Raw genomic sequence first — 19,473 nt, forward strand, 5'->3', positions numbered from 1 at the left:
CAGAAAAAAAGAGAATAGAATCTTTTCCAATTCTGTAAGTTTACCTCTGAAGAGTGAGTAACTAATGGGGCAGTACTGAATAGAACTGGGGAGAAAAATCTTTATGGCACAACTTGACTAAAAGAAATCAGTTGACAGGACGTGTAATGAGGCATCAAGGCATTGTCAATCTGGCGATGGGGAGAAAGTAGCGAATGAAAACTGTACATGGAGACCAAAGGATGAATACAGATTCAAATGGATGCAGATTGCAGTAGCCTAGTTATTCAGAGATGAATAGACTGGCACAGGACAGACCAGCATGGAGACAACTGCATCAACCCAGTCTTTGGACTGAAGAAAAAAACAACAACAGCAGCAGCAGCACACTGTGACAATGTACCACCACCCATTCGCTTTTGGAGACGCTGAGGTTGACTACCCACTTCTGGAAAAAACACTCTCCAGGCCGGAATGTGATTTGTGACTTCTCAACATCTCATGAGTCATTATAGCAATCTACTCAACTTTTGATTCTTCGTTGGGAATTTCAGAGTTATAATCACTGAGGCACATTAGTAATCAAATCTTGGAGGATGCAAAAACCTGATCTAATTTGTATAACAGTACAGCAAAACCCCTTTTTATACTTTTCAGCAGACTGACTAAACAAAGTGTACAATGCAGGAAAGTGTAAAATACAGGTAAGCATACTAAACACAACCAGTGAAAATCAATAAATTACTCTTACTGTCATTCTATTTTGTTCAAAATATGAAACTGAAACAATTTAAATTTTGCCTGTTTAAAAAATCTGAAATAATTGTTTTTGTTTCTTTCTAACAGTAATTAGCTCTACTTGCCTCTGCACAGCATACAAAGCATCAATCATAAAAGCAGTGACTGGCTGCTGACACACACAAATGCATGCACAGGTTTCCTTCTTTGTTCCGATCATGTCCAATGGCATAAATAAAATACAGAATCAAAAGTATTTTGTGAAACCACTTTAAAAAGATATTCATGTTCTGATGTGAGACGTATTATTGATAATCAACATAAAATTATGGCAAATAATACTTGTAACACAATACTGGTGAAAACACTCAATCTGGCAGTCTTCGTAGACAGAGAACAATAGGCATGAAATCTACAGCTTGTTTCTGACAAGGTCACTCAGTTCAGGAACATCCTGTGTGATAAGGAGGGTGGAAATTGCTATCATGTTACGGAGCATATTGGGGAAGAATGTTTACATTACATCAGGTCGTACCAGCCTAAGGCTGGGGGCCTAGTATGGATTAGCGTATTTCACACAGAAGTAACAATGATTCAAGAAAGCCCACTATATAGGCGGCTATCTTCAAAAGTGTTGCTGATCTGTGTATACAACTATGAAATTAAATTAAAGCTGTTGTAATACAATGCATTGGGCAGAAGGAAGTTTGCTACTAGAGTCACTAGGATCAGAGCGTGATTATCATTAAGGCAGTGACTCAGCATACTTTCCCACCAAACACTGCAAACCTATAACACAGACTGCTGTGACCCAACACGCTGACAGTGGAATCTCACTTACTGTGCTAATGCTACTTTACATGAACAATAAATCTACATGTATTCTGTGTTTTCTGCTTTGTTCCAAGGCTGACTTTCAGCATGAATATGATGCAATTTTTTGCAGGAATCTGTATGAAAAACAATATTAAACGTTGTGATAACATCAAAGAAAATTAAAATGTGGGAAATGTTGTGACACGGAATCATTAATTATGAGAAAGAATTGTATTGAGAGAACAGGCGTTCTGTCGGGACAACAAAGATGAATGTAAGACGTAGGAAATTGTAAAATGCGGGGACATAAAAATGAGTCTTTACTGTATTTATTGATTTTTTATTTAATCATGATGCAGATTAATTTCCTTCATTCTTTGATTTTTTTTTACATAATTTTTGTACACAGTGCATATATTTTGTCAATTTGATGGAATACCACAGTTTACAAACTATAAGACGCACCTTAATTTTTATGCAAAATTTTTTTGAAATAACATCTTAGTTTATAAACCAAACTGACCTTCAATATTCCTGAAAATTTTCACATGAACTTTCTTCTTCTCCTTGTCCTTCTTCCTCTTCCTTGCCATCGTTGTCCTCCTCATACATAAGGTGGTCTTCACTGCCATTGAGAGTGTTATTTATGAAAGATTTAACAATAAAGTCTTCTCTCACTCTAGACCACAACTGGTTTATCAAGAGACACACTTGTTTGACTGTAGGTCATTTTAGAGCTCCCTTCGGTGTGAATTCATGTTGGTTTCATCCATCATTCATTTGTTCCATTCCTCTCTCATAGACACTTTAAATGGTTTATTAATTGAGACATCAAGAGGTTGCAATTGAGAAGTAAATCCTCCTAGATTACAGCAAGCTCTGTATTTCCCTGTCTCAATTTCTCTTTCACAGAATTATTCAAATGACTACTAAACTGATCTAGCACAAGAGAACAGTGCTTCAATAAAGCACATTTCCTTCTACTCCCACACTCTGTTAATCCATAATTTCATACAAGCCTTGTCCATTCATCCTTCATTGTGTACATGAAAAACACAACTTGGCAGTATTTAAGAAGGTTTTGGCAATGTATTGGACTTGAAAATGATCATTGGGTTAAGTTTAGTACTGTTAGCACAACATAAAAGGACAAAAGTGTAGTGCATTTTTTCATGTTCACTTGCTTTTATATTTACAGTTTTAGCACCTTTTATGGTAACAGTTCTGTTACTCAGACATCAAATTTCAAGGAGTTTCATCCAAATTTGCTATTTAGCTTAGTTTCACGCTGCTTTTCTTTCAATGTTGAACAATAATAGAATGGGAGGATAATATTTTCTCTGTATACTCTTGTGGGATTTTCTGAGGTATTTTGGTTCACATGCTAAGTCCATGATGCTTCATAAACCTTTAGCACCAAACAACTTCACTTTTAACGTCTGTTTATCTCCACTGTAGCGCTAGGTTATGAGTGTGTATTTGACATTGTCATATTCCATCCTGGATTTTCCATTGTTTGACTGTGTATTTGAACCATTTTTTTTATTAATTTCAATGCCATTTTGACAGTGTCCTTGAATTCATTTCAATACGCCATCTCCTAGTATTTTCAATCCTCTATTTACCAAAATGCCGCTCATCAGCTCTGTTTCCCTGTTCTTCTGCATACGCTGTTACTTTCAATTTATAGTTCAAATCATATGAATACCTTTTATTTTTCCATTACAAACCACTACTAACAAAAATACTGTAATGTTACTGATAACACAAGTCATTTTCAATTCGGGCTCACTGGCACTGTAGACAGCAATGACACTGTACAGGCTGGACAGTGTTGGGTTTTGTGATGGTGTGATGGTGGGATGGAAGGGAGACAGCATTAGTAAGCTTGTAAATCCCTGCAACTCATGTTTGTCACATCGGTGCACTGCTGCCGCCAGTTGAATCCAATGTTGCAGATAGATAGGTTTTCTGTGGCATCAAATATATGGCCATTTTCAAGACTGGTGCGAATTTTAAATCAAACACTGGATATATTTATATTAATTTCAAGTATAAGACACATCTAAATTGTGGAGGCAATGTTTTGAAGAAAAAAGTGCATCTTATAGCCCAAAAAATGTGTTAGTAAAGTTAGTAGTTCTGTCAGTAAAACAATTTTCAATACTGTAATATAGTCCAAACAGTAGTCTGAGACTCAAACTGGTTCTTGTTACTGAATAACACAGCAAATTTGCCAATATTTCTCATTTTAGTGCAGATTTTCAATAAACTTCTTGCATTCTGTATTATTTATAGCACTTAATCTAACAACTGTTGTTGTTGTTGTGGTCTTCAGTCCTGAGACTGGTTTGATGCAGCTCTCCATGCTACTCTATCCTGTGCAAGCTTCTTCATCTCCCAGTACCTACTGCAACCTACATCCTTCTGAATCTGCTTAGTGTATTCATCTCTTGGTCTCCCTCTACGATTTTTACCCCCCCCCCCCCCCCCACGCTGCCCTCCAATGCTAAATTTGTGATCCCTTGATGCCTCAAAACATGTCCTACCAACCGATCCCTTCTTCTAGTCAAGTTGTGCCACAAATTTCTCTTCTCCCCAATCCTATTCAATACCTCCTCATTAGTTACGTGATCTACCCATCTAATCTTCAGCATTCTTCTGTAGCACCACATTTCGAAAGCTTCTATTCTCTTCTTGTCCAAACTATTTATCGTCCGTTTCACTTCCATACATGGCTACACTCCATACAAATACTTTCAGAAACGACTTCCTGACACTTAAATCTATACTCGATGTTAACAAATTTCTCTTCTTCAGAAATGCATTCCTTGCCATTGCCAGTCTACATTTGATATCCTCTCTACTCCGACCATCATCAGTTATTTTGCTCCCTAAATAGCAAAACTCCTTTACTACTTTAAGTGTCTCATTTCCTAATCTAATTCCGTCAACATCACTCGATTTAATGTGACTACATTCCATTATCCTCGTTTTGCTTTTGTTGATGTTCATCTTATATCCTCCTTTCAAGACACTGTCCATTCCGTTCAACTGCTCTTCCAAGTCCTTTGCTGTCTCTGACAGAATTACAATGTCATCGGCGAACCTCAAAGTTTTTACTTCTTCTCCATGAATTTTAATACCTACTCCGAATTTTTCTTTTGCTTCCTTTACTGCTTGCTCAATATACAGATTGAATAACATCGGTGAGAGGCTACAACCCTGTCTCACTCCTTTCCCAACCACTGCTTCCCTTTCATGCCCCTCGACTCTTATAACTGCCATCTGGTTTCTGTACAAATTGTAAATAGCCTTTCACTCCCTGTATTTTACCCCTGCCACCTTCAGAATTTGAAAGAGAGTATTCCAGTTAACATTGTCAAAAGCTTTCTCTAAGTCTACAAATGCTAGAAACGTAGGTTTGCCTTTCCTTAATCTTTCTTCTAAGATAAGTCGTAAGGTTAGTATTGCCTCACGTGTTCCAACATTTCTACGGAATCCAAACTGATCTTCCCCGAGGTCCGCTTCTACCAGTTTTTTCGTTCGTCTGTAAAGAATTCTACAATATGAAAATGATAGACAGCTACTCACTACAAAAAGGAGGCATTGAGTCACCAATGGGCACTATGAAAAAGAGCACAAGTAATATTTTTAGCTTACAGATAAATTTCTTCTTCTGAAGTAGAACTTTGTCTGAAAGCAAAAGATATTTCTAGCATTCTTTTCTGTTGTGCCAGTCTGCGACTCGGTATCATCCATATGTGGGGAGCAGCTATCAACCCTTCCCATATTGTTGTTATTTCATCATGGACTTTCCATTGTTTCACCTTATTTTTAACATCCTTCTATGGAGCCACATTTAAAATACTTAAAATTCCTTCTTTTACAAGTTTATTTGCCAAAATGGTCACTAGTGGAGAGTATTCACACTGTCTCATTGTCTTAATTCAGAAATATTTCAGTTCCTCATTTGTTCCCCTCTTCTACATCTTTCAAGGGCACCCTACCAAGTCTAGGTTATGAAATGAATCCATAATCATATCTGGTTCAGTATCACTCTTAAATATTAGGCATAATCCAGATGGTACTTTTCCAAGTATCTCAATTTGTTTCAAGTACATTTTTTCTTCCGTGAGAGTGTTCAGAATGAAGCTGAAACTTATCACAGACCTCTAAACAACTCCCTTCTTTCCTATTGCTGCCACCAAAGTTGTATTTGTCAATAAATATGCCTTCCTTATGCCCCTCATCCCATTCTATAGCAATCCACTCACGCTAGACTACTAAATATCTATCAAATAGTCTCAATTATTTTTACCATTTCCCAAATTTCCTCGTTATTTTATACGAATCACGATGTGACTTACACATAAACTCATAGGATGGTGTTCTTGTTGTTGTTAGCATTTTTTAGTGGAAATAATAGTGTCAGTACCGTTGTGCTCATATTAACTCACTGTATTATCCATTTTTCCACTCAGAAAAATGTCAATATTTGTTACAGCATTCACCAATACTATTGTTATAGCCTAATAGTCAATTCACCAAAAGTCTTTCTATTTACTTTCACTACTGCTAATTAAACGTCCGCATATCCATTTCCTCCTCCAAATATTCCACCTATTCTTTTCACGAAAGTCATGTAATGAAGTCCTGCACGGAAAAGTACAAACAGCTGCCAAAATGAAACGTATATTACTTCATTGTTAAGTCTGCAATAAATTTATCCATCATTTATTCATTTGTTGCTTGCAGACTGAGCCATGAAAAAATATTAAATTTACCATTTACATAATGTTTCTAGTGTCATCTGCCTACTATATTACAGTTCTCCGGAACTGTTTGCTTTTTTATCAAATATGATGTGCTCAGTAGTACACTAAACTTTTTTTTGGAAAATTATTTTTCACCATATGAGAGTCCAATCCTATATTTTTTAAAGTAATGTCTGCATTAAGGTTAAACAACTAAAATTCATCAACATTTAAAACAATATTTTGCAAGTCACTTTACAGTATGTGGAATAGGGTACTTCCTGGTAACACGATCATTTTTCCTCTTCCCTGTTCAGTTGATGAGTAATGTGTGGGAAGAATGTCATTAATATTTTGCATTAGCTGCTAATCTTGTGGTTAGGATTTATGTCTCAACTAAGGAGACTTTCTCAGAAATAAATGAGGAAAGATTAATTATTTAATCTCCTACTATCTTTGACATTCCCCTATTTTTTAGGTTACCTAGCAGCCCTTTGACACTGGCTAATCCTTATCTTTTACTTGATTGCACCCAATTTTTGTTGCATTTATGCTTATAATTTAGTTATTACTATTCCTTATCTCTGATTTGTCTATTGCCCTTTCTGACTTCAAGCTAGTTTTAGCAATTTGTATTTATAAATTCAAGCAGTAGAATGCAGTCCACCCATCATGTGGAGTAACATGAGAAGCAATATGACTGCATAGGGCTGTATTAAAACAATAAAAATTAGGTAGTAAGTATGAAATTTGGAAAATTTTTTATTCCTACTTTGAGGGTTTTTAGTGTGTGTGTGTGTGTGTGTGTGTGTGTGAGAGAGAGAGAGAGAGAGAGAGAGAGAGAGAGAGAGAGAAATTTGTGACACTCCTGTTCTATTTGCTCTAGTTTTCAATGAGTAAGTTATGATTATTTTAAACAACATCAAAAAGGATACTCTTTGGTGTATGTGATTTTCAGTTTTGGACAAAGCCTTTGGATCTCATCATTACCAAAATCATCATCTGGCATATTTTGGTGCTGACTCAGTCTGGCAACATGATTTTGCAGATTTCCTGTCTCCAATACATATTGCTGATTTTCAATTTTACCCATAAGCAGTTGTTCTGTCACACCAACAATGCACCACCTACAAAAATTGAAAGTTGCATTAGTTATAGCATATGGATATAACCTTTATTTTTTATTTTTGTTTCATTCTTTTTGGAAAGCTAACAGTAAATGATGTGATTTTTTCTCAAAACAAATAACTTTCTTTAAAGGAATAATCAATTTTGATGCATTTATTAGATTTTTTAACATTGATCAGTCATACAAGTAAAAGTTTGATGTCATTTATATCTGTCCACATTTTGAACACACAAGGAACTGCAGGCTTGTGTTTCTTACTGCTACTGACCATAAATAGCTGTATATTAAAGAAAATTGCACTCAGAAAAATATCAACTTCACGAACTGACCCATGGACTAGTTGGTAATTACCTACAGGAGGCAAATCTTTGAGGACAGCGAACAAAACAGATAACAGTAACACTATTTACATGAATCAGATGTTCATTCTTCAAAGGATACAAAAGAAAATCGCTGACGGGATAGTGGACAGGAGAGAGCAGCAGTATGGGTTGGTCACCCACAACTCACACCAACAAGAACCACTCCATATGAGGAGAATGAGAGGCAAAATCTCTTTTCTTTTCCTCTCATTATGAGAAAACTCTTGTTTTCCTAATCTAGGCCTCCTGTTACAGTTGTTGTGCATTTCTGTTGGCTATTCTTACCATTATTAACCTACTTTGGCTGTCATTATTTATGCATAGCATGAAATAACTGATGTTAAGTTGGAGGAGGGAAACAAGTGGAACTCTTTGACTCATATCATGGGACCATGGCCCAATATACTTATACTGGAGAATAATGATATAACGGCAACAACTGTTGTGTTCTCATGTATGCTGAAGACATGAACAAACCTGGAGCTCCTATTAGCAAGCAACACAAACATTACAGAAAAATCCTCAAAACTTTGAGAACAGAAATCGGCCAGTGAAGTGCACAATTTACTCCTTGCAAGCATTGTGGATTTTGGAGTAACACTTTTATTCTTTACTGATTTATAACTGTTACTTCTGATTGTGACTGAGAAAATAAATGTTGTGAAACATATGTGGTTTTCATTTCTGGTCTACGTAATTCGTGACCCCAAAAATTCATACAGTTTAAGTCACAAAAACATTTCTCGCATTACATTCATTAAACAGTGTTATTTTTACAAATCACTGGTGACAAGATCTGGCAGCTGCGGCAAGAGATTGAAGTTTTAGAACTTTTGACACTGAGACAGCAAGATAGGCACAATGAGACCACAAGCTCCAACAGTCACAGCAACATTGCAAGAGTACACCCTCAATGGTTCGTTAGCGTCAACTGTGTCGCATCTACAATTGTAAGTACCACCATTTACGCTCACACAATCGAACATACAGTTTGCGATCTTAGAGAACATTTTTACACAACAACGGGTCACAGAAGACCATTAAAAATTTATATTGGCAATTAGCAACTTGGACCAGAGAGCAACAACGATAGCTTCCGATGAAATTCTACACCCACCTCATTAACAAGCATACCTCGCACTGAAGACCATTAATCACATGCTGCATGAAGTTAAAGGAGCAGAGGCTTCTGCAAGACCTTTAGCATGAGAAATACGGGGCCAGAAATCCAGAGGAGTTTTAGAGGCATTTGCGCATTATAGTGGATGTTAGCATAACGAATCTACCAACCAATAGCTTCTGCCAAAAGTGCAGTTGACATTAATAATGAGTGACAATCATTATCTAAGTTACTCCAAGCAGCTGATAGCGCATATGCCACATTGGAGTCTCCTGCTGTGGCATTCGTAGCAATGACAACAACATGTCACAGCAGAAGGCAAGAAACATGCAATGGAGTTCCTAGATAAATATGGGCCAAATTGTGTCAATCATCAAACATCGCTGAGGAACCCCAAGAGTTACAGACCATGGTTGGAAAGGTTGCCATGTAGTTACAGATCTCGGAGTTATGGACAGACTTCGATAAGAGGACATGATTGTTGCGTAAATTCAACCTACAGCCATTACAGCACAGTCAAGGTCAAGCTAACACTGATAATTCTGGTGGTATCACAGATGGTTCGGTCCCTGAGCTACAAACTGCATGATGCCATGTGGGTATCCAAATGGCTACGGCAGTCTGAATTAGGCACCAAGGACTGCGGCACTCGCAAACTGTGCCACTGACGTAAGAAGAGTCATATCACAGTTGTGTGCAGATGGATACACAATGAGGGCGAGGCCCACCGTGGCATGCTCGTTTCTATTCCGACGAGTCACAGCATGGCATATCATCAGATGCATGTGGTTGATAAGATTTCGAGCTTACGGTTTTTAATAGATACCACCTCAGAGGTCAGCATCCTTCCAACCACAAGCACAGTTCAAATGATGGTGCATGAACTCTTACAGCTGCTAGCTGTAAACAACTCCAGCATCAGCACGTGTTGTCACAAAGACCTGACAACAGGCGTTGGTTTTTCTACTCAATATGAGTGGAGTTTTGTGGTAGCAGACATCATGCAACCTATATTAGGTGCTGATTTCCTGTTGCACATTGCACTGGCCATATTCTTGGCAAATGTCTGCCTTATAAGCAGGGAATTCAGAGAGGTTCTGTGGACAACATAATAAGAGTAAAATCAATAACTCAAGAAAACAGTCCATGCAGTAAGAATTGGTGCAGTCACACAGCATTAAACACAGTACTGTGCACTATACAGGGTGTTACAAAAAGGTACGGCCAAACTTTCAGGAAACATTCCTCACACACAAATAAAGAAAAGATGTTATGTGGACATATGTCCGGAAACGCTTAATTTCCATGTTAGAGCTCATTTTAGTTTCGTCAGTATGTACTGTACTTCCTCGATTCACCGCCAGTTGGCCCAATTGAAGGAAGGTAAGGTTGACTTCGGTGCTTGTGTTGACATGCGACTCATTGCTCTACAGTACTAGCATCAAGCACATCAGTACGTAGCATCAACATGTTAGTGTTCATCACGAACGTGGTTTTGCATTCAGTGCAATGTTTACAAATGCGGAGTTGGCAGATGCCCATTTGATGTATAGATTAGCATGGGGCAATAGCCGTGGCGCGGTACATTTGTATCGAGACAGACTTCCAGAACGAAGGTGTCCGGACAGGAAGATGTTCGAAGCAATTGATCGGCGTCTTAGGGAGCATGGAACATTCCAGCCTACGACTCGCGACTGGGGAAGACCTAGAACATTGAGGACACCTGCAATGGATGAGGCAATTCTTCGTGCAGTTGACGATAACCCTAATGTCAGCGTCAGAGAAGTTGCTGCTGTACAAGGTAACGTTGACCACGTCACTGTATGGAGAGTCCTACGGGAGAACCAGTTGTTTCCGTACCATGTACAGCGTGTGCAGGCACTATCAGCAGCTGATTGGCCTCTACGGGTACACTTATGTGAATGGTTCATCCAACAATGTGTCAATCCTCATTTCAGTGCAAATGTTCTCTTTACGGATGAGGCTTCATTCCAACGTGATCAAATTGTAAATTTTCACAATCAACATGTGTGGGCTGACGAGAATCCGCACGCAATTGTGCAATCACGTCATCAACACAGATTTTCTGTGAACGTTTGGGCAAGCAATGTTGGTGATGACTTGATTGGGCCCCATGTTCTTCCACCTACGCTCAATGGAGCACGTTATCATGATTTCAAACAGGATACTCTACCTGTGCTGCTAGAACATGTGCCTTTACAAGTACGACACAACATGTGGTTCATGCACGATGGAGCTCCTGCACATTTCAGTCGAAGTGTTTGTACGCTTCTCAACAACAGATTCGGTGACCAATGGATTGGTAGAAGTGGACCAATTCCATGGCCTCCACGCTCTCCTGACCTCAACCCTCTTGACTTTCATTTATGGGGGCATTTGAAAGTTCTTGTCTACGCAACCCCGGTACCAAATGTAGAGACTCTTCGTGCTCGTATTGTGGACAGCTGTGATACAATATGCCATTCTCCAGGGCTGCATCAGCGCATCAGGAATTCCATGCGGCGGAGGGTGGATGCATGTATCCTCGCAAACGGAGGACATTTTGAACATTTCCTGTAACAAAGTGTTTGAAGTCAAGCTGGTACGTTCTGTTGCTGTGTGTTTTCATTCCATGATTAATGTGATTTGAAGAGAAGTAATAAAATGAGCTCTAACATGGAAAGTAAGCGATTCCAGACACATGTACACATAACATATTTTCTTTCTTTGTGTGTGAGGAATGTTTCCTGAAAGTTTGGGCGTACCTTTTTGTAACACCCTGTATATGCATGACTCCAAGGCTTGCTGGTTGCACAAAACTTCCGTAGAATAGCTCCGTAGTGGTTGGTTAAGACCAAGGCGGTACTCGGAGAAATGATCTGTGCTGGTGTTATACAAACGTCAAATAACCCTTGGGCACCCTGTTACACCTGGTGCACAAGGACGAAAGCACATGGCGCCCATGCATAGATTACTGAATGCTAGAACGGTTCCAAATAAACACCCAATACTTAATATCCAAGAATTTGCCCCTGCTGTGGCGGGCACAAAAGTTTTCTCAGTGTTGGATTGTCAGAAAGCTTACAAGCAGATCCCAGTAGTGCATACTGAGATGGCAAAGACAGCAGTGATTACACCTTTTGGCCTGTTTTGAGTTTTTGTTTATGTCATTTGGTCTTAAAATGCAGCTCAGGCCTGGCAGAGATTCAATGACAAAGTAATAAAAGGCTTTCCATTATTCTTCACATATCTACATGATATATTAATATTCTCAGCTGACACACAAGTTTATGACACACATACATGAAGTACACCAGTGGTTGTGTTGTTATGGCATGGTATTAAATGAAGACACGTGTGTCATGCCTGAAAGTGAGGTAGCTTTCCTAGGTCATAAAGTTTCAGCTGGTGGGATCCAACATTCGCTTGAAAAGAAAGCCATGTTGTATTGTCTGTCATAGACAATGGAATAAAGCAAAGCCAATGGACTATAAGCAACTTGACGGTTTCTAGATATGGTACACATTTACCGCTGTCTGTCGCCGGTAACAGCTGCCACTTGGGCACCACTAATGGATGTACTTGTGAACTAAGAGCACCAAGCACATTTTTATATTATGGAGCCCGGAAACGAGCAATGCTTTCAGCCAATTACAAAACAGCCTCATAGATGCAGTGTTGCTTGCCCACCTTGCCCTGTCCACACTTTTGGATGTTGTTGCCAACCAGATCGTGACTGGAGCAGCACTACAATAGGAAGATAATGGACACTGACAGCCTCTGAGGTTCTTCTTCTGAGAAAGCTACAGGGCAGACGGACAAAATGGAACGCCTACGATAAGTTGTTAGTGATATATGAGAGTGAGAGACATTTTTGCCCTTACATTGAAGCCTGGCCAGCGACAATTTTCATGTAGCATAAAGCCATCATATTGGCCTTCAGCAACATCAGCAATAAATGTTCATCATGGCAATTCTGGCACATAGAGTTCATCAGTCAGTTCACCATGGACATATGACATATTAGAGGCACAGAGAACATAGTCATGGCGTTATGTTGCAAAGTCAATCACCGGCATGCCAGTCAGGAATGACAGGGAGAGTAGGCCACGAGAAGAAGTCCGCCAATCACATGCTGACCAGACCTCCCTCCAGGATGACAACTCAACAGCAGCGGCCCCTATGTGAAGATGACATCAGCGTCGTGACCGACTGATGATGCCCCATTGTGATAGTAGTTTCGAGATTAGTGACATCAATAGCAGCATCAATGTTAGTCACTTCGCTTGTACTCTTTATGTAGCATGGACTTGGTATTGTGTATACTGAAGAAGATGATTTTGTATGTCGCCCTCTGCTTGCGACACATCTGTGTAATTGCCAAAGTTAAGTATTGTAATTTTCTTTTTGTAATAAAACTCATTCATATGACTTGTTTGATTGTTTGTCTAGCAAGCTGAGTATGCAGGCTTCCCCGACACTACACACCGATTATTTTTCCTGGGTATGCAGTTTAGTCAGAATCTTATATTACAAAAACCTCACCACAGCACAAGTGTCTGATCAAGAGCAGCACGATTTGTGAGACAGGATTGCAAATGGAACAAATAGACATACCAGGAAGCAAGGTCAAGGTATGGTGCAACACCTCATGACAAAGCCCACTGCCCTACATAGGCAGCAATTTCGCGAAGTGGCATTTGACACTGTCCACAGCCTATCACACCCAGTGGCAAACGCCACTATCAAGTTGCTAACCCCACAGTTTGTGATGCCCATCAATTAAAAAGTATGCCAGAAATTGAGTTCACTAATGTCTTCAATGTCAGAATTGCAAAATGAGGCAACACATTCATGCAGAGGTCAGAGGTTTTGCAGGATCACCAGCAAGGTTCACTCAAGTACACCTCAACTCAGTGGGTCCACTTCCACCCTCAGAGAATTATAGACATTTGCCCATGGCAGTAGACAGATTTACAAGATGGGCAGAGGCCATACCAGTCACAGAAGTAGCAGCAGAAATGATAGCAAAGGTGTTTGTTGTGCATTGGTTAGCACATTTCAGTTGCCCAATGCACATTACGATAGACTACAGCTGATGCTCTAAATCTAATCTGTTCAATAACTGGCTAGAATGTGTGGGTACCAGCACCATCACATAACCAGTTATCATCTGGTGAGCAACAGAATTGTGTAAAGGTGGCAAATAACACAGAAGGCAGTACTTTTGTGTCACATGTTAGGAATGGAGGATGTGAGGGGAAATGGCACGGGATATCTGTTTGCGGACTACATCTGGGAGCTAGTGCCTCTCTGTGAAGGCCTTGGTAAGACCTTCAGCATACTGAGCAAGGGAGTTCTTGTCACTGCAGATGCACCATCCCTGGGGGGCCACAATCTATGGGAGGGCTTTTTTGGTGTGAAAGCGATGACAGCTGTCAAAATGCAGGTATCTTTGGTGGTTGGGGGCCTTAATGTTGACAGAATTGCAGATGCAGCCATCAGGGAGGGGTCGGTCAGTATCTAGGAAGGTGCCACACTGGGTTATAGAGGACTAGGTGAAGCAGGTGGGAGGTTGTGAAGGAATTAAGATCGTGTGTCTTGCTCTGAATCCAAATCATGAAGATGTCATCAATGAAACTGAACCAGACTAGGAGTTTGGCATTTTGGGAGGCTAGGAAGGTCTGAGCATGAGAGATGTAGGTGTTTAGGGAGATGGTGTCAACAGTGATCAGTGATCCAGGAGGTAAAGGGGTGGAGATGGTGGAGTAGTCAGATAATGGGTGGAGGCTTTCTGCCAGGTAGTCACTGCAACTCATAACCTGCAATTCGTTCCTCTATCTACTAACTCTGCCAGAGTGATCCCAACACAAAAGTCCCACACAAACTCCAACTCAGGACGAAGACCCCTTTCTTCATTCCTTCATAACCCTAACACCTTCCCTCCAATCTGCTTCCCTGATTCTCTTCAACCCAGCGTGCCACCTTCCTTGATGTTGACCTACTCTCCTCTGATGGCTCCATCCATACCTCCGTCCACATTAAACTTACCATCCATCAATAATACTGCATTTCAACAGCTGTAATTCCTTTCACACCAAAAAATCTGTCGCATAGAACTTGGTCACCCGGAGACGGCACATGTGCAGTGACAAGTACAAACTCTCCTTCTTGCCCAGTATGCTGATGGTCTCATCAAGGTCTTCACGAATAGGGTCTACCCCAGACCTAGTCTGCAAGTGATGTCCCATGCCATTTCCTCTCACATCCCCCAATTCTCCCACCATCCTCAAGAACCAGCCACAACAGAGAGCCACCTTCATCACCCAATACTGGTCCGAACTGAAACAATTGAATCGCATCCTTTGCCAGGGCTTTGATCACTTATCACCATGCCCTGCAATGAGGGACATGCTACCTGAGATCCTTCCCCCCCCCCCCCCCCCCCTAGAGTGGTGTTCCATCGCCTATCCAACTGCCACAACATCCTATTCCATCTAAACACCACACCAAATTGCAACCTCTTTCAACAAGGATCTTGTTGTTGTTGTTGTTGTTGTTGTTGTGGTCTTCAGTCCTGAGACTGGTTTGATGCAGCTCTCCATGCTACTCTATCCTGTGCAAGCTTCTTCATCTCCCAGTACCTACTGCAACCTACATCCTTCTGAATCTGCTTAGTGTATTGATCTCTTGGTCTCCCTCTACGATTTTTACCCTCCACGCTGCCCTCCAATGCTAAATTTGTGATCCCTTGATGCCTCAAAACATGTCCTACCAACCGATCCCTTCTTCTAGTCAAGTTGAGCCACAAACTTCTCTTCTCCCCAATCCTATTCAATACCTCATTAGTTACGTGATATACCCACCTTATCTTCAGCATTCTTCTGTAGCACCACATTTCGAAAGCTTCTATTCTCTTCTTGTCCAAACTGTTTATCGTCCATGTTTCACTTCCATACATGGCTACACTCCATACAAATACTTTCAGAAACGACTTCCTGACACTTAAATCTATACTCGATGTTAACAAATTTCTCTTCTTCAGAAACGATTTCCTTGCCATTGCCAGTCTACATTTTATATCCTCTCTACTTCGACCATCATCAGTTATTTTGCTCCCTAAATAGCAAAACTCCTTTACTACTTTAAGTGTCTCATTTCCTAATCTAATCCCCTCAGCATCACCCGATTTAATGTGACTACATTCCATTATCCTCGTTTTGTTTTTGTTGATGTTCATCTTATATCCTCCCTTCAAGACACCATCCATTCCGTTCAACTGCTCTTCCAAGTCCTTTGCTGTCTCTGACAGAATTACAATGTCGTCGGCGAACCTCAAAGTTTTTACTTCTTCTCCATGAATTTTAATACCTACTCCGAATTTTTCTTTTGTTTCCTTTACTGCTTGCTCAATATACAGATTGAATAACATCGGGGAGAGGCTACAACCCTGTCTCACTCCCTTCCCAACCACTGCTTCCCTTTCATGCCCCTCGACTCTTATAACTGCTATCTGGTTTCTGTACAAATTGTAAATAGCCTTTCGCTCCCTGTATTTTACCCCTGCCACCTTCAGAATTTGAAAGAGAGTATTCCAGTTAACGTTGTCAAAAGCTTTCTCTAAGTCTACAAATGCTAGAAACGTAGGTTTGCCTTTCCTTAATCTTTCTTCTAAGATAAGTCGTAAGGTTAGTATTGCCTCACGTGTTCCAACATTTCTACGGAATCCAAACTGATCTTCCCCGAGGTCCGCTTCTACCAGTTTTTCCATTCGTCTGTAAAGAATTCGCGTTAGTATTTTGCAGCTGTGACTTATTAAACTGATAGTTTGGTAATTTTCACATCTGTCAACACCTGCTTTCTTTGGTATTGGAATTATTATATTCTTCTTGAAGTCTGTGGGTATTTCGCCTGTCTCATACATCTTGCTCACCAGATGGTAGAGTTTTGTCATGACTGGCTCACCCAAGGCCATCAGTAGTTCTAATGGAATGTTGTCTACTCCCGGGGCCTTGTTTCGACTCAGGTCTTTCAGTGCTCTGTCAAACTCTTCACGCAGTATCTTATCTCCCATTTCATCTTCATCTACATCCTCTTCCATTTCCATAATACTGTCCTCAAGTACATCGCCCTTGTATAAACCCTCTATATACTCCTTCCACCTTTCTGCCTTCCCATCTTTGCTTAGAACTGGGTTGCCATCTGAGCTCTTGATATTCATACAAGTGGTTCTCTTCTCTCCAAAGGTCTCTTTAATTTTCCTGTAGGCAGTATCTATCTTACCCCTAGTGAGACAAGCCTCTACATCCTTACATTTGTCCTCTAGCCATCCCTGCTTAGCCATTCTGCACTTTCTGTCGATCTCATTTTTGAGACGTTTGTATTCCCTTTTGCCTGCTTCATTTACTGCATTTTTATATTTTCTCCTTTCATCAATTAAATTCAATATTTCTCCTGTTACCCAAAGATTTCTATTAGCCCTCGTCTTTTTACCTACTTGATCCTCTGCTGCCTTCACTACTTCATCCCTCAGAGCTACCCATTCTTCTTCTACTGTATTTCTTTCCCCCATTCCTGTCAATTGTTCCCTTATGCTCTCCCTGAAACTCTCTACAACCTCTGGTTTTTCCAGTTTATCCAGGTCCCATCTCCTTAAATTTCCACCTTTTTGCAGTTTCTTCAGTTTCAATCTGCAGTTCATAACCAATAGATTGTGGTCAGAATCCACATCTGCCCCTGGAAATGTCTTACAATTTAAAACCTGGTTCCTAAATCTCTGTCTTACCATTATATAATCTATCTGATACCTATTAGTATCTCCAGGATTCTTCCAGGTATACAACCTTCTTTTATGATTCTTGAACCAAGTATTAGCTATGATTAAGTTATGCTCTGTGCAAAATTCTACAAGGCGGCTTCCTCTTTCATTTCTTCCCCCCAATCCATATTCACCTACTATGTTTCCTTCTCTCCCTTTTCCTACTGACGAATTCCAGTCACCCATGACTATTAAATTTTCGTCTCCCTTCACTACCTGAATAATTTCTTTTATCTCGTCATACATTTCATCAATTTCTTCATCATCTGCAGAGCTAGTTGGCATATAAACTTGTACTACTGTAGTAGGCATGGGCTTTGTGTCTATCTTGGCCACAATAATGCGTTCACTATGCTGTTTGTAGTAGCTTACCCGCACTCCTATTTTTTTATTCATTATTAAACCTACTCCTGCATTACCCCTATTTGATTTTGTATTTATAACCCTGTAATCACCTGACCAAAAGTCTTGTTCCTCCTGCCACCGAACTTCACTAATTCCCACTATATCTAACTTTAACCTATCCATTTCCCTTTTTAAATTTTCTAACCTACCTGCCCGATTAAGGGATCTGACATTCCACGCTCCGATCCGTAGAATGCCAGTTTTCTTTCTCCTGATAACGACGTCCTCTTGAGTAGTCCCCGCCCGGAGATCCGAATGGGGGACTATTTTACCTCCGGAATATTTTACCCAAGAGGACGCCATCATCATTTAATCATACAGTAAAGCTGCATGTCCTCGGGAAAAATTACGGCTGTAGTTTCCCCTTGCTTTCAGCCGTTCGCAGTACCAGCACAGCAAGGCCGTTTTGGTTAATGTTACAAGGCCAGATCAGTCAATCATCCAGACTGTTGCCCCTGCAACTACTGAAAAGGCTGCTGCCCCTCATCAGGAACCACATGTTTGTCTGGCCTCTCAACATATACCCCTCCGTTGTGGTTGCACCTACGGTACGGCCATCTGTATCGCTGAGGCACGCAAGCCTCCCCACCAACGGCAAGGTCCATGGTTCATGGGGGAAGGGGAAGGATCTTATCCCTGTGAAAAACCAGGTGCAAGACCAGCCCAATCCGACCACTCAGCACTTCCTATTCGTCCTGCCACAGGTTTATCCTATCGCATCAAGGGTTGGGCCACCTGTGAAAGCAGGCATGTCATTTACCAGCTCTGCTGCAGTCATTGCACAGATTTTCATACTGATATGACCACCAACCAGCCATCCACCAGGATGAATGACCACTGCCAAACTGTGGCCCAGAGTAAAGTAGATTGCTCTGTAGCACAACATGCAACTGAACACAACAGGCTTGATTTCAATGGCTGCTTCACTACCTGAGCCATCTGGTTCCTACCCTCCACTACCACCTTTTCTGAACTGCACAGATGGGAGTTATCCTTATGACACTCTCTACTCACGTAATTATCCCAGCCTCAACCTAAGGTAATATACTGTCCATGCACCCTACACCCAACAGTTTCCATTCCCTTCTCTCCATGCTCATCTCACAATTTCTTTGTTTGCAACCCTCTGCCAGCACTCTCGCCCGTCTCTCCATGTTCTTTCTTGCTCCATTTTCCCCTCCTCCCTGCCCCACAACCACATGACGCTATGCAAGCTGGCATTCTATTTGCTGCACACTCCACAAGACAAAGCTCCTCTCTCCCCCACCTGTACAATGCTATCCCTTCCTTTTCCCCACCTTCTCAAGATTGCTGCTTCCATCCGTGTTATAGATGCATTCTGGCCCAAG

At 40.6% G+C, this 19,473-nt stretch overlaps 1 protein-coding gene across 3 annotated transcripts in view; it reads right to left on the reverse strand.

Annotated features, from left to right (window-relative positions):
• Window positions 1–19,473, reverse strand: part of LOC126203622 (cell division control protein 45 homolog) — a 150,758-nt gene that overhangs the window by 66,757 nt on the left and 64,528 nt on the right. For all 3 annotated transcript variants that reach the window (XM_049937994.1, XM_049937993.1, XM_049937992.1), the window contains one exon: window positions 7,226–7,417. In XM_049937994.1, coding sequence (XP_049793951.1) covers window positions 7,226–7,417 — 192 coding nt within the window. The remainder of the gene's footprint in view (window positions 1–7,225; window positions 7,418–19,473) is intronic.

This window comes from Schistocerca nitens, chromosome 9, assembly GCF_023898315.1.
Source record: "Schistocerca nitens isolate TAMUIC-IGC-003100 chromosome 9, iqSchNite1.1, whole genome shotgun sequence".
NCBI lineage: Eukaryota > Metazoa > Arthropoda > Insecta > Orthoptera > Acrididae > Schistocerca > Schistocerca nitens.